Consider the following 11,812-nt stretch of genomic DNA (forward strand, 5'->3'; position numbering starts at 1 on the left):
GAGGGTGGTGTGTGGTGTCCAGAACCTGGGGACCTGTTCGGTTTGAGGCTTGGTGCATCCCCTCTCTGGGATCCAGGGCATACCTCAGCACACTTGGATGCTCCCCAACCCCTGCTGTTTTCTGCCTTGGATACCCTTGTGCTCACTACCCCCCTGAGTTTCCTCAGCTCTTTCCTTCACCCCCTCCCCCTGTTTGGGCCACCTGGGCACACTCTTACACAGGCTTTGAGTCAGTTCCTGGGCCCAGGGATGGAGACCTGGTCTAGAATCTTTCATTAGGGAAGCTCATGTATCCCTCCATAGAGCCGAGTGGTGGGAACTGCCTGGCATGGGGCCCAGGGCCTGGTTTCTGAGCCTCTTATTTCATGGGTAATCAAAATGATTGGGGTTTTGGCCTCACCCTTGGCCTTCTCACAGGCTTTACCTGCTGGCTCCCTTCTTATGCAAGCTGCTGCTCTGGACCTAGAGCTTCCTGGGAACCTGTCTGGGCTGAGATGACTTGCCAGAGTGTACCTTGTGCCTTTTTGGGCTGGGGGTGGGGGGTGGGGGACAGGACCTTTACTTCCTAAGGACTAGAAATCCAGGGCACTTGTCCCTGAGACATAACCCAAATAAGCAGCACAGAGGAGCCCCCAGTGGCTTCCACTGGAGAAAGACAAGAGCAGGAGTTTGTCTCCTAGGGTAGCCAACTTCCGCCCCCACCACATACTCCTGAGCTCTGGTGTCACCTAGAAAGGAAGAGACTGGTTGGGCCATAGGAAGAAGTGAGATTTTAATTCGATGTTTTGTAAATAAGCTCTGCAGAAGGAAGGATGCCATAGCTGGAAGGCTGGAGATTGGGGAGGGTGACCCTCGTGGGTGGGGTGGGTGGGGCACGCAGCTGCCCTTATAGGGTTTGATTTTAAGTGAACTTCTGGGTGATGCCTGCTGGGGTGCCCCTTGAGTTGATGCTCATCATGTATAGGCAGCAGGCAGTGTCCCCCAGCATTTCTGAGGCCTGTTTTCTCATTGGGGAACTTGCCTTGAGCTGTGCACAGTGGGCCTACGGGATGCCCAGGGCTTCTACAGAAGAGCAGGTTTTTCTTCCCTAGAAATATTTGAGTGGGGAATGGGTCAGGGCAGGTTGGCCTGGGGACCAAAAGCAAACTTACACATTTATTTTAAAACTGTTTTTGGACTTGCTGTTAGACCAGAGCCTGTTTAGTCCTTTAGGTCATAAAGAGCAGCATTGGGAGCAGCTGAGCCTGGTGCCCTTAAGTTGGAGGCTAGGGGCTGTGCCAGGGTTCCCTTGTGTTCCCAGTCTCCCTTCGGCAGCTTTACCCCAGGCCAGGACGCCAGCCAGGGGCACAGACCTAGGACCGTGCATGCCTTTGTGTGCATTTGCATGACAGGCTGTGGAGATGTGTCCCAGGCCAGGGCAAAGCCGACATGCCCACTCCCCCTACCCACAGTCTGAGGGTTGTGCCTATTTGGTGTTCTGAGCCAAGGACGGTGGGCCCGGCTGTCACACAGGAAACAAGACAAGCAGGGTCTTCAGGCCTGGGGGTGACCCTGGTGCCAGCAATGCTCCCGGGTGGCAGAAAGAGGCGACATTGTTCAGTACTGACCCTCCCTACCCATATACTTTGCTGGGTAGCAGAGCATCCCATGGGCTGGAGCATGGTGGACCATTCCCAGACCAGAACCCTGAGGACCCTTGGGGACTTTGCAGAGAAACTCTCTCTGGCTTAGGTTCCCCTCACCCTGCACCCACTCGGGAATCTTGCAGCTGACGAGAGCACCAGTCCTGCAGGCAGAAGTTTCCAAGAGGCCTAGGCCACTCCCACCTCATCCTCAGATGCTGTCGTCCCTGATCCAGGGATAAGAAAGGAGCAGTACATAAGGCCACTGGGCTGTGCTTGTGCTAGGGTGCCCCGAGAACCTGACCCAGAGCCACATGGGGTGGGCAGAGTGTCCATGGGGTCAGAACTGTCCAGATTTGCACTGCCTTGGCCCCAGGGCCAGCCGGCCTAGTCCTCCTTGGGCCTCTCCACGGTGAGAAATGTGTCCACAATTGCTGGCTGGCGCTCCGGGTCACCAAGTGGTTGCTTCTCTCGGTTCTGCTCGGCCCTGGTTCGTGTCCAGGATGGGGAGCGCAGACAGCCAGCCCGGGGCAGTGGGTGCAGGCCTGACGGGAACATGGGGGTCAGATCACTCCTGTAGCTACTGGGCTGGGCCTGTGTGTAACCATGCCTGGCTACACAGTGGGGGCTCCTGGGGACTTAGGAAACACAGATGCCAGGCCACCAGCAACATGGATGTGTAGGTCTGGATGTAACCTGGGCAAAAGCTTTTCTGATGCCCAAGGAGGGTCCCTGTACAGCTGAGACCCCACTCTGTGTATGAGCCTGGTCCACAACAGCCAACTGCTCCCTTGCCCTCCCAGGGTGCTGGCTCTACAGGACTGGGATCTGACCCCTCCCTTCCCACCCCCTACCTGCACAAGGTGTGGAGAGGGAGAGAAGGTTGCTGGGGCCCCATCCTCCGTAAGCTGCCTTGCCATTTCTGGGGCCCTCGGGGTCTTGGGCACCCAAGGGGAAACTAAGTTACGGTTGAGCTATGGGGCCAGGGCTAACTTATTATTAAATTCACATGTAGTAAATTTTGCCTTTGATGGGACTGTGACTTTGGCCTTTTGTTGGCACTTGGAAAGGAAAATCGAGGAAAACAGAAGAAAGATTCCTTAAAGTTGGGCAAATAGGATGGTACAGTGCAATGTTGACACGTGTGAGAAACAATTATTTTCAAAAATAGGGGTTGTGGAGAGCTGCCTGTGATGGGCTTGGGCCCCAGGACCGCCCCATACCACCTGCCGTGCCCCAGCATCAGCCCACCTGCTGGAGATTCACTGGCCAGGCTCTCGTCGTCTGAGTCAGCAAAGACCTCCGCCAGCTCCTGGTCGGACATGTCAGTCAGCTCAGTGAGGTCCAGGAGGTCAAAGTGCACCTCCAGGGAGGAGACACTGCTCAGGGGCTCTGTTGGGAGGGGCAGGGGCAAGGGGAGGAGGGGAGCTCGTCATGGGCACAGTCTGTCCACTTGAGGAGGAACCAGAGCTTTGGGTGAAGTCCTGAGAGATCAGGATAAGATGGGGTAGACCAGACCCCCATCTGCTCTCCACACTCAAGACTAAGTGCCTTCTGTGGTCTCCCATTTTGCAGATGGTACAGCCAAGGCCCACAGAACCAGAGCTGTAAGGTCTCAGCAGCAGCAGCAGCACCCACCTCCACACGCCTGTCAGTGTGTTTGAACAGGATATGGACCCCACCCTCCATTTCCCAGGGTGCTCCTGGTCTCTGTGGAGCATGTGCCGGGCAGATCAGCTGTACTTACGCCTCCTCTCTGTGACCTGTAGGAGCCCTGGGGCTGGTATTGGGATGCCAACCTCTTCCTCGGCTGCGGGCGAGTGGCAGCTGTCCCCTGTCCCATGGGCCACGGTGCCCAGGGCTGCCTGTGGCACCTCAACCTCCTTAACTATTTCTGCAACAAAGACAGAAGGTGTTACCTGGGAGGAGAGAGGTAGGTGGGGAAGACCTAAGTGCTTGGCTCAGTGAACCCTCCTTTGTCACTCTGGACTGTAATCAGGTTGCCTGAGGAAGCCTTGGCCCAGATTCCAGATGAGGGCCACTGCGTGGTGGCCTCGTAAGGTTTATGAAGGAGAAGGTGTCCGACACTGTCATCTATCTCTACTTTTAGGTCCAACCAAGGGTCCAGTGGTCACTCTTGCATTTCCTTGACTTTGGGATCCTTGTGATCCAGAATGGCCCCTACTTGCTTATCTGACCTCTGGAAGGACTTCTTTTTTTTTTTTTTTTAAGATTTAAAAAAAAAATTATTCATGAGAGACACAGGCAGAGGGAGAAGCAGGCTCCACGCAGGGAGCCCAATGTGGGACTTGATCCTGGGACTGTGAGATCAAGCACTGAGCTGAAGGCAGATGGTCAACCAATGAGCCACTCAGGCATCCCCAGTGGACGGACTTCTTATAAAAACCTATGTTGTTCTGTTTGAGTGCAAAATAATTTATTTTCATAGTAAAAGAGACTGGGGGATGTTCCTCCAGGTTTTTTCTATGCAGTTTATTTTTAAAAGATGTAATTGCTTATGTTTGGTGATTTTTTTTTTCTTTTTCAGATGAGAACAGGAGGTCCTGTGGGCAATCTGCTTGGTAGAGACTGGCACTCAGAGATGGGACCCCTGCCCCTTCTAGCACCAACCCCAACCCTTGTTGTTTGGGCCAACATCTTGTCCTCTTAGCTCACATCGCTCCATCCAAATCTGTCAGTTCCTCCAGAATGTTTCAGATCCCTTGGTTCCCTCAGTGTCCCCATTGGGCAACCAGTGTTGACAGCTACCTGCCAGGGGTGGGTTTCTCCTCAACAGTGCAGTCAGCAGCCAGGATACCACCCAGGTCCTGTGTCTAAAGAGTCTCCAGCTCAGGGGGATAATAAACCATCCATTCACAGCTGTAGAGCTGGCTAGGCAGCATCTGGCCTCCTCTAGGAGGGTACCACCTTCCCTGGGAGGTGTGGCTAAGGGAAGATGGGCCTGGGGACCCGCCCATGCTATGTCATCACGTGGGGTTTGGCGCTGACCAGATTGGATGGGGGCTCAGACAATCTGGTTTCCACCTCTCTGATGCATTTGGAATGGGGCTTCTGAGTATCCTTGGAGGGTAGAGTTACACCCACTAGTGTCCTGGCCCCCCAGCCCAGCAAAGATACCTTTCCACCCAGAGGGCATGAGAGATGTAATTCAGAACTTGCTCTGACCTGGGGTGAGGAGGGACGCCTGCCTTGAGCTTCTGACCAACCATCTGAGAATACCTGTCAAGAGTCGTCAAGGAGCTTTTCCTCTGTGGGACACTGCTTTCCTTGAGTGGGGAAGTACAGCACAGCACCCTGGTCCCTCTGAGGGTGTATGATGGGCTCACATCATGCTGGCCTATGCCGTCCTAATTCTGAGACCCTTCCATACACATGGCTCGTGGTGATAGGTGAAGCAGGGGGACAATGGTAGGGGACACATATCATCAGAACTTTGGCTGCTACTCTGAGTGAGCTGGGAGAAGGTGCTGAAGGGTTTTAAGCTGAATAGGACAATATCTACTTCCATTGTTTTATGAGATGCAGGTTAGGTGGAAGTTCATTGTTGAGACAGTACAGGTTGAGGGACAAGCATCATTATAGATGTTGGGGTCCAGGGGTCTCAGACAGACTAGCCTGTTGGACTAACTATAAGAAGCACATTTTGACAAATGTCAACATCCTTGAAAGAGCAAAGCATCTACTGTCAATGGCATCATAGAGTCAACAGAATATAGGAGCCCTGAATGTTTGAAGTCACCAGGTGTTTAGTCTTTTATTCCTTTCCATCTCCCTTGGCAGTGGTCTGTACTCTGTAAACTGTGGGTCCCTGGTCTGTGTCAAAGCTACAGGGTGGAGAGAAAAAGCTGAAGATGGAATTTTTGTTATCAAGGACACCGATCTTTTGTCTGGAAGAATGTGATAAGGATTAAGAGTCACATGCCAGGGCAGAAGATGCCAGGGACAGAGGAGGTTCTGAGCCCCCAGGAAGGAGCATGGATTGATGTTGGCATGTAAAGCCATTGTAGAAGATGGCTCAGTGGTTCCTCCAATTACTACATGTAGAGAGTCCCCACACAACCCAGCAGTTCCACTCCTATGCTTACAACCAGAAGAATTGAAAGCACCGATCCACACACACAACTTGCATGTGAATGTTCATTGAAGTATTATCCACAGTAGTCAAAAGTGGAATCAAAGCCAAATGTCCATGAACGGATGATGGATAAACAAAATGTGGTCCTTTCACACAAGGGGATATTATTCAGCCATAAAAAAAGAAAGCACTAATACAGGCTGCACCATGGATGAGCTTTGAAAACATGGTAACTGCAAGAAGCCAGTCACAAAAGGCCATGTATTATAATATTTATATAAAATGTCCAGAATGGGCAAATCCATAGAGTAGAAAAGTAGATTAGAAAAGACATAGACAGTAGATAGACCATGGTTTCCAAGAGCTGGGGTATGTGTGGAATAGGGGATGACTAATGTGTATGGGATTGCTTTTCAGATTAATGAAAATATTCTAAAAGTAGAGGTGGTCTCACAATTTTGCAAATATACTAAAAACACCGAACTGTGTGCTTTAAAGTGATTTTTATGATAAATCCAAAATGGAAACAAAGGTTGAATTTGGATGGAATTAAAGAGCAAATCCAAGAGAACTTAAGACCTCAACTAGCATTTGCTGTGCACCTACTATGTGCCCAGCACCAGGCTTAAAGGCTGGGGGTGGGCAAGAGGAGTGTGATCTCTAGGACCTAGGCTGGGTCCTGGCACACAGTAGGTACACCATAAGTGTTTGCTGAATGAACAAGCCCAAGACCGCATCCCATAGTTTCAAAGTAGCTGTCCATGGATGAGACCCACAGCTCTTCCTGGGGGGTGAGACAGGTGATCACAGAGGCAGGCATGGGGTGGGGGTACTTGGTGCCAGGCTGAGCAGTAGCTTGGTGGGCTTAGGGGCACTTGGGGCCAGTGTGTGGGGTAGAAACACCGTGATTCTCAGCTCACTGCAGCCCCCGTCAAGCCCCTGCAGGGGGCATTGCTGCCCTGACCTGTGCAGGTAGCAAAATAGTGCCCCGTGGTGACTGCGGTTGGGTTACCACAGTTCTGCCCCCAGCACTGATGGCTGATGTGAGTGGATATGATAGGGTTACCTTGTGCTAGGCTGGTGACCTATTTTCTGGCACATTTGTGTGAGAACTTGGCCCAAATCTTGAGTTCCCTGCTGTGTGTCCTGGGCCTTGCCCTGAGCATTGAGGAGATGCTCTGAATGAACAGATGAACAAATTCATGAAGCAAATAAATGAATATCACATATGACAAAATAGTGGGGAGGGAGAGATGGGCACCTGCAACCCCACTTCCCTAGCCCCTTGTCCTTGGACTGCAAGGATGCCAGGGGGCCCTGGCAAGGCACAGCCTTTTGAGCACAAGGCCGTGGCCTTTCTCCCTGTGGCTGTTTGGACGGGCTTGGAATTGCCTGGGACCAGAACCTTGGTTTACCAAAGACCCCAGTTGGGGACCCTTCAAGAAGTGTACCACCTCCCTTCTCATCTCCATGTCTGCAAACTTTGGTATTTAAGAAATTATTAATTTGTTTAGGTGCAAAAATGGGATTTTCGTTATGCTCTATGAAAACCTTATCTTTTAGAGATATTTTCAGAAATAATAGATGAAATAATGTCAGGTGATAACTACACATTACTACTGAAGGGAGGCTGGTGGTGGTCTGGTTGAGCAGACTAGGAGGTGACACACGGAGCTTTATTGCCCTGTTCTACTTTTGTGTGTGCTCCACATGGTCCAAAATAAAGTTTTCAAAAGTCAGTGAACTGAGAGAATGACAGTCACAGGCACCCATACATGACCTTGTGAGATCCCAGACAATGGAGATCACCAGGCCACTGTGCAGGCAGGAATTGGCTCTGGGGCATAGGAATATGAGCCCTCAGTGTGGCCTCAGCTGTGTTCCCCGGCTGTGTTCCCACCCCTAGTCCTGCACAGAGTAGGCACCTGATAAATACGTATCTGTGTATGGAATAGGTGAGATTCAGAACCTGGAGGATCATAAGGCCCCTCTCCCAAATGCCTTCCCTCCCTGTTGCACTCAGGGCTCCCACAGTCCTGCAGGGGAAGTGAATCTGTCCCCACTGACACAAGTGGACGCAGAAACTGAGGGCCAAGCTGCTTTGCCCACAGTCTCACAACTCTGGTCCCCAGCCCTTGCCTTCCAAACCTTTCCCCTCAGGTCCCCACAAAGCTGCCACTGGGAAGTCCTGGGGCCTGGGGTCAATGGCAAGAAAGAGCTGGATCCCTTAAACAAATGACAAAACAAAGAAAACCCACACCCAGCAGCTCTGGGTGTGTCTGCTGGTGTTTGCAGGGTGGGTGACGAGGGCCCTCAGACAGCTGTCTGGGCTGCACCTGCCCAACTCAGACTGCAGACACAGCAGCGAGTGGGCCCATTGCTTCGGGACACCCCCCCTGGGGCCATCCCTTTGGGCTCCAGATGAGGTCGCTGATGCAGCGAGGGTCCCTGCGCACGTCCCTGTGTGGTCAAGAGCGGCTCCCTGCTCCCGGCTCCCGGGGATGGGACCTCTAGGAAACCCATGATGCATCTGGGGCCTAACCAGGCCGGTGGAGGCGCCGATGGCGCCCGAACACTCCGCCTGAAAGGACTCTTGAGGTGGAGGTTCCTACAGTTTTCCTCCCTGTACCAGCTGCCGCCCTGCCCGAGCCAGACTCCAAAGAGGGGCGACCTAGCTAGAATCTCAAACAGTCACCGAGGGCTGACAGGGGCTTCGGGGACGCTTCCCTCCGTGCACACCTGCCCTCCCAGAGGTGAGCGCCCCTGGACCGCGCCCAGGCCGACAACCCCTGCCGCTTGGGGCAGGCCCCCCCAGGCCACGCCGGTGCAACGCCCCCTTCCCCGGGCCCTGTCCCAGCGCGGTGCCCTGCAGGATCCCGGCGGCGGCCTCCCTGCCCCAGCCCCCGGCGAACAAAGCAGACGCGCGGCCCCGGAGGGCAGCGTCGACCCCCACGCCTCGCGGAGCTGGCCCCCAATCCACGGCCCAGACACGCCCCATGCCCTGGCCCCCGGAGCCCCGGCTCTGCTGGTTTGGGGTTCAGCACGAAACTCTGGGCCAACCACCCCGGAGCGCGCCTGGCGGCTGCCGGGGCCCAAACCGCAGAGGACAAGGGGGCGGGGACGTGATGTGTGCGCCCCCCGCCTAAAGCGGGGCCGTTCCCGGAGGTGCCCCGGCCTGGCTCCCCCTGCGGCAGGCCCGGCTCAAGTCGGAGCTACCGGAGGGTCTCGTGCGGCCCCCGGGAGCGGCCGGTGAGTGGGCCGGGGGGGGGGGTGCGGGGGAGGGGCTGCGGCTGGCTGCGGGGAAGACGCAGCTCGCGGACTCCTGCGGACTTGGGGCCGCACTCACCTCCCGGGCCGGCGCCCTCCGGGGGCTCCATGCGGCCGGCGGGGTCTGGGAGGGGCGCGGGCGGCGGCGGCGTCACCCAGCCCGGGCGCCCCTGCAGCTGCGGCGGCGACTCGGCCCCAGCTCCCGGCGCAGCGCATCGGGGCAGCAGCCGGGGGGCCGCGGCGGCAGGGAGGAGCCCGCGGGGCGGGGCGCGCAGCTGCTCCGGGGCCCGGGTTCCCCCTAGCATCCTCCCCCCCCAGCCCCGCAGCACAGGTGCGGCCCCGCCCCGCTCCGCGCGCGCCCCCTGCCGGCCCAGGCCCTGCGGACCACCTCTCCCTCGGACCTCCCGGTCCCCGGCTCGGCCTGGTGCCTTCTGCGCCCCCAAAGCGCTCACTCCTCCCGCGGCTGCGCCAACTTTCTTCCATTTGTTCACTCCCAGATATTTATGGGGTGCCAGCTACGGCCGGCTCCTCGAGGGCCAGTGGAGCTCCGGGAGGCACAGAGGAGAAGCCAAGGCAGCGCCCACACCCTTGGCCCAAGCAAAGAATTGCCGATTGTGATTAATCCTATGAGGAACACTGGGGGTGGGGGTGGGCAAGGGTTTAATGGAGAGGCCGGAGCGTGGCGGGGGGCGAGGAATGGGAGTTAGGGAGATGGGAGCGGGCAACGAGAGCGCCCCGGGAGGGAAGGCAGGGTCTGGGCGCGCTGAGAACACCAAACACAAGCCCCTGAAATGCCTCCCTGTGCCAAGTTCTTTGTGCACAGTATCTCAGTGATACCCCCAGAGATCCCAGGAAGACAAGACAGTGTCCTGGTTTTCCAGGTGACGAAGTTGAGGACAGATACGGTAGGTAAGTTGACCAAGGTTGCACAGCCAGGTCTGGAAGCCAGAGGTATGAATCCAAGCCCAAAGACTGCACTTTTATAAAAACAAACCAAACCAAAGAAAAGCATCAGGGGGAGAGAGTTTGTTCCCAGTTGGGAGTGAAAAAGGCCCACAGAGGAGGGAGGTGGGTATGAGTTTAGTGTTGGCAGGAAAGGTACCCTCTCAAAGGCAGGTGGTCCATCCAGCTTCAGCCAACCAAGGCCCTCACTGCTTAGCTAGACTCCAATCATATACAACCCACAGCTTTTAAGACTGTCAATCACGGAGGCTAATAGTTCTCATTTTTCTTTAGTTCACAAAATAAATGAAAACAAAAACTGCAATCTGCAACCTTCTAAAATGATTTCATGACCCACTAGAACTAGCCCTTGTTATGAGCCAAGCCTCCCTGCTACATTAAAAGGTGGAGAGAATGGCCTCTCAGGGAAAAAAACTGAGTTATAGGATGGGTGGTGGGGACATAGCAAGCCAGTGAGTGCCTTGGGAAATTGGGACAGTTGGGTGGGCACTGGCTGTTCAGAGTCAGCTGGGGTGGCAGATTGTATTTCCTAGAATGGCCAGATCAGTGTCTCTGATTCTACTTCCAGAACCTTCTACTCCCATCAAGACACTCCTTCTTCTATACCCCTTTTGTTTGTTTGTTTGTTTTATTTATGATAGTTACACACACACACAGAGAGAGAGAGAGAGAGAGAGAGAGAGACAGAGACACAGGCAGAGGGAGAAGCAGGCTCCATGCACCGGGAGCCCAATGTGGGACTCGATCCCGGGTCTCCAGGATCGCGCCCTGGGCCAAAGGCAGGCGCCAAACCGCTGCACCACCCAGGGATCCCCTATACCCCTTTTGTTTGAACCTGGGCAAGGCTTGTGACTGCTCTGACCAATAGAGTGTGGCAGAAATGATGTTATGGGACTTCTAAAGTTGGTTCATAAGGGGGATTCAGCTCTCCCCCAGAAAGCCCCCCTGGAACCTGGCCACTTTATGTGAGGAAGCCCAGGCCACTCAGCAGGCCACCTGTGTGTGAATGTTCTGGCCAACAATAGCCATTAGGCCAGACTTGTGTCTCTCAGCCAATAGGCAGACCTGAGACCTCGCCTTTGAGCCACCCCTCTGGGGGCAGTTTGTGGAGCTGAAGTGAGCTGTCCCCAAAGAGTCCTGGCTGAGTTGTAAATCCATGAGCAAAAGAGATATTGTCACTTATTAAACCACTACTTTTTGGGGGTGACCTGTTATGCAATCATAGTAACTGTAATTGCAATTGTTTAATGATTATTCCCATGTGAGAGATGAATAGGTGGTTACAGAGGGAGTTTTGTCAAAGGCAATCCCAGCTGGTAAGCAGCAGGTGATCTGACTCCAGAGGCCAGTGTGTTATTTATTTTTAACTTTTCATTAAGAACACTTTCAAACAAAAGGGGAGAGAATAGCATGATTAACCTGCATGTACCCATCACACCATCACCCAGATTCAATAGTTACCAACTCAAGGCTCATCTTGTTTCCTCCCTACTATCAATCAGCTCCCTCCACTGCTGGATGGGTTTTGTTTTGTTTTGTTTTGTTTTAGGTAGGCTCCACGCCCAATGTGGAGCCCACGATGAGGCTTGAACTCATGACCCTGAGGTCAAGACCTGAGCTGAGGTCCAGAGTTCAGATGCCTAACCAGCTGAGCCAACCAGGTGCCTCTGCAAGATTGTTGTGAAGCAAATTTTACACATATATAATTTCATTTGTAAAAACTTCACTATGGATCTCTAAAAGAGAGTCCCAAAGATAAATAAGAGAGAACTCAGTCTACTTTTTTTCTTTTAATTTTTATTTATTTATGATAGTCACACACAGAGAAAGAGAGAGAGGCAGAGACATAGGCAGAGGGAGAAGC

At 54.0% G+C, this 11,812-nt stretch overlaps 2 protein-coding genes across 15 annotated transcripts in view; one reads left to right on the plus strand and one right to left on the minus strand.

Annotated features, from left to right (window-relative positions):
- DEF8 (differentially expressed in FDCP 8 homolog) overlaps positions 1-6,201 on the plus strand; it is a 54,282-nt gene extending 48,081 nt beyond the window's left edge. For 10 of the 14 annotated variants that reach the window (XR_008661972.1, XR_008661975.1, XR_008661971.1 and 7 more), the window contains 2 exons: positions 3,198-3,555; positions 4,171-6,201. The gene's annotated coding sequence lies outside the window, so the exon portion shown is untranslated. The remainder of the gene's footprint in view (positions 1-3,197; positions 3,556-4,170) is intronic. The other 4 variants (XR_008661980.1, XR_008661977.1, XR_008661983.1 and 1 more) reach the window with 2 other exon arrangements.
- DBNDD1 (dysbindin domain containing 1) lies at positions 5-9,252 on the minus strand. Its single transcript, XM_055306597.1, has 4 exons — positions 9,065-9,252; positions 3,370-3,516; positions 2,874-3,014; positions 5-2,167 (listed from the first exon to the last, which is right to left on the minus strand). The coding sequence occupies exons 1-4, from the start codon at positions 9,093-9,095 to the stop codon at positions 2,010-2,012; spliced, it is 477 nt and encodes a 158-aa protein (XP_055162572.1). The 5' UTR covers positions 9,096-9,252; the 3' UTR covers positions 5-2,009.
- Between the last annotated feature and the right edge of the window lie 2,560 nt (positions 9,253-11,812).

The sequence above is a fragment of the Nyctereutes procyonoides genome, unplaced genomic scaffold (assembly GCF_905146905.1).
Source record: "Nyctereutes procyonoides isolate TBG_1078 unplaced genomic scaffold, NYPRO_anot_genome, whole genome shotgun sequence".
NCBI classification, from domain to species: domain Eukaryota; kingdom Metazoa; phylum Chordata; class Mammalia; order Carnivora; family Canidae; genus Nyctereutes; species Nyctereutes procyonoides.

Bases quoted from the DNA above. Each gene is read 5' to 3' on its own strand.
- DBNDD1 (XM_055306597.1), bottom strand. From the start codon at position 9,095: ATGGAGCCCCCGGAGGGCGCCGGCCCGGGAG. The intron at 3,517-9,064 runs GTGAGTGCGGCC...TCTTTGTTGCAG, and splicing joins GGAGGGCGCCGGCCCGGGAG to AAATAGTTAAGGAGGTTGAG. The intron at 3,015-3,369 runs GTAAGTACAGCT...CCCTCCCAACAG, and splicing joins ACAGGTCACAGAGAGGAGGC to AGCCCCTGAGCAGTGTCTCC.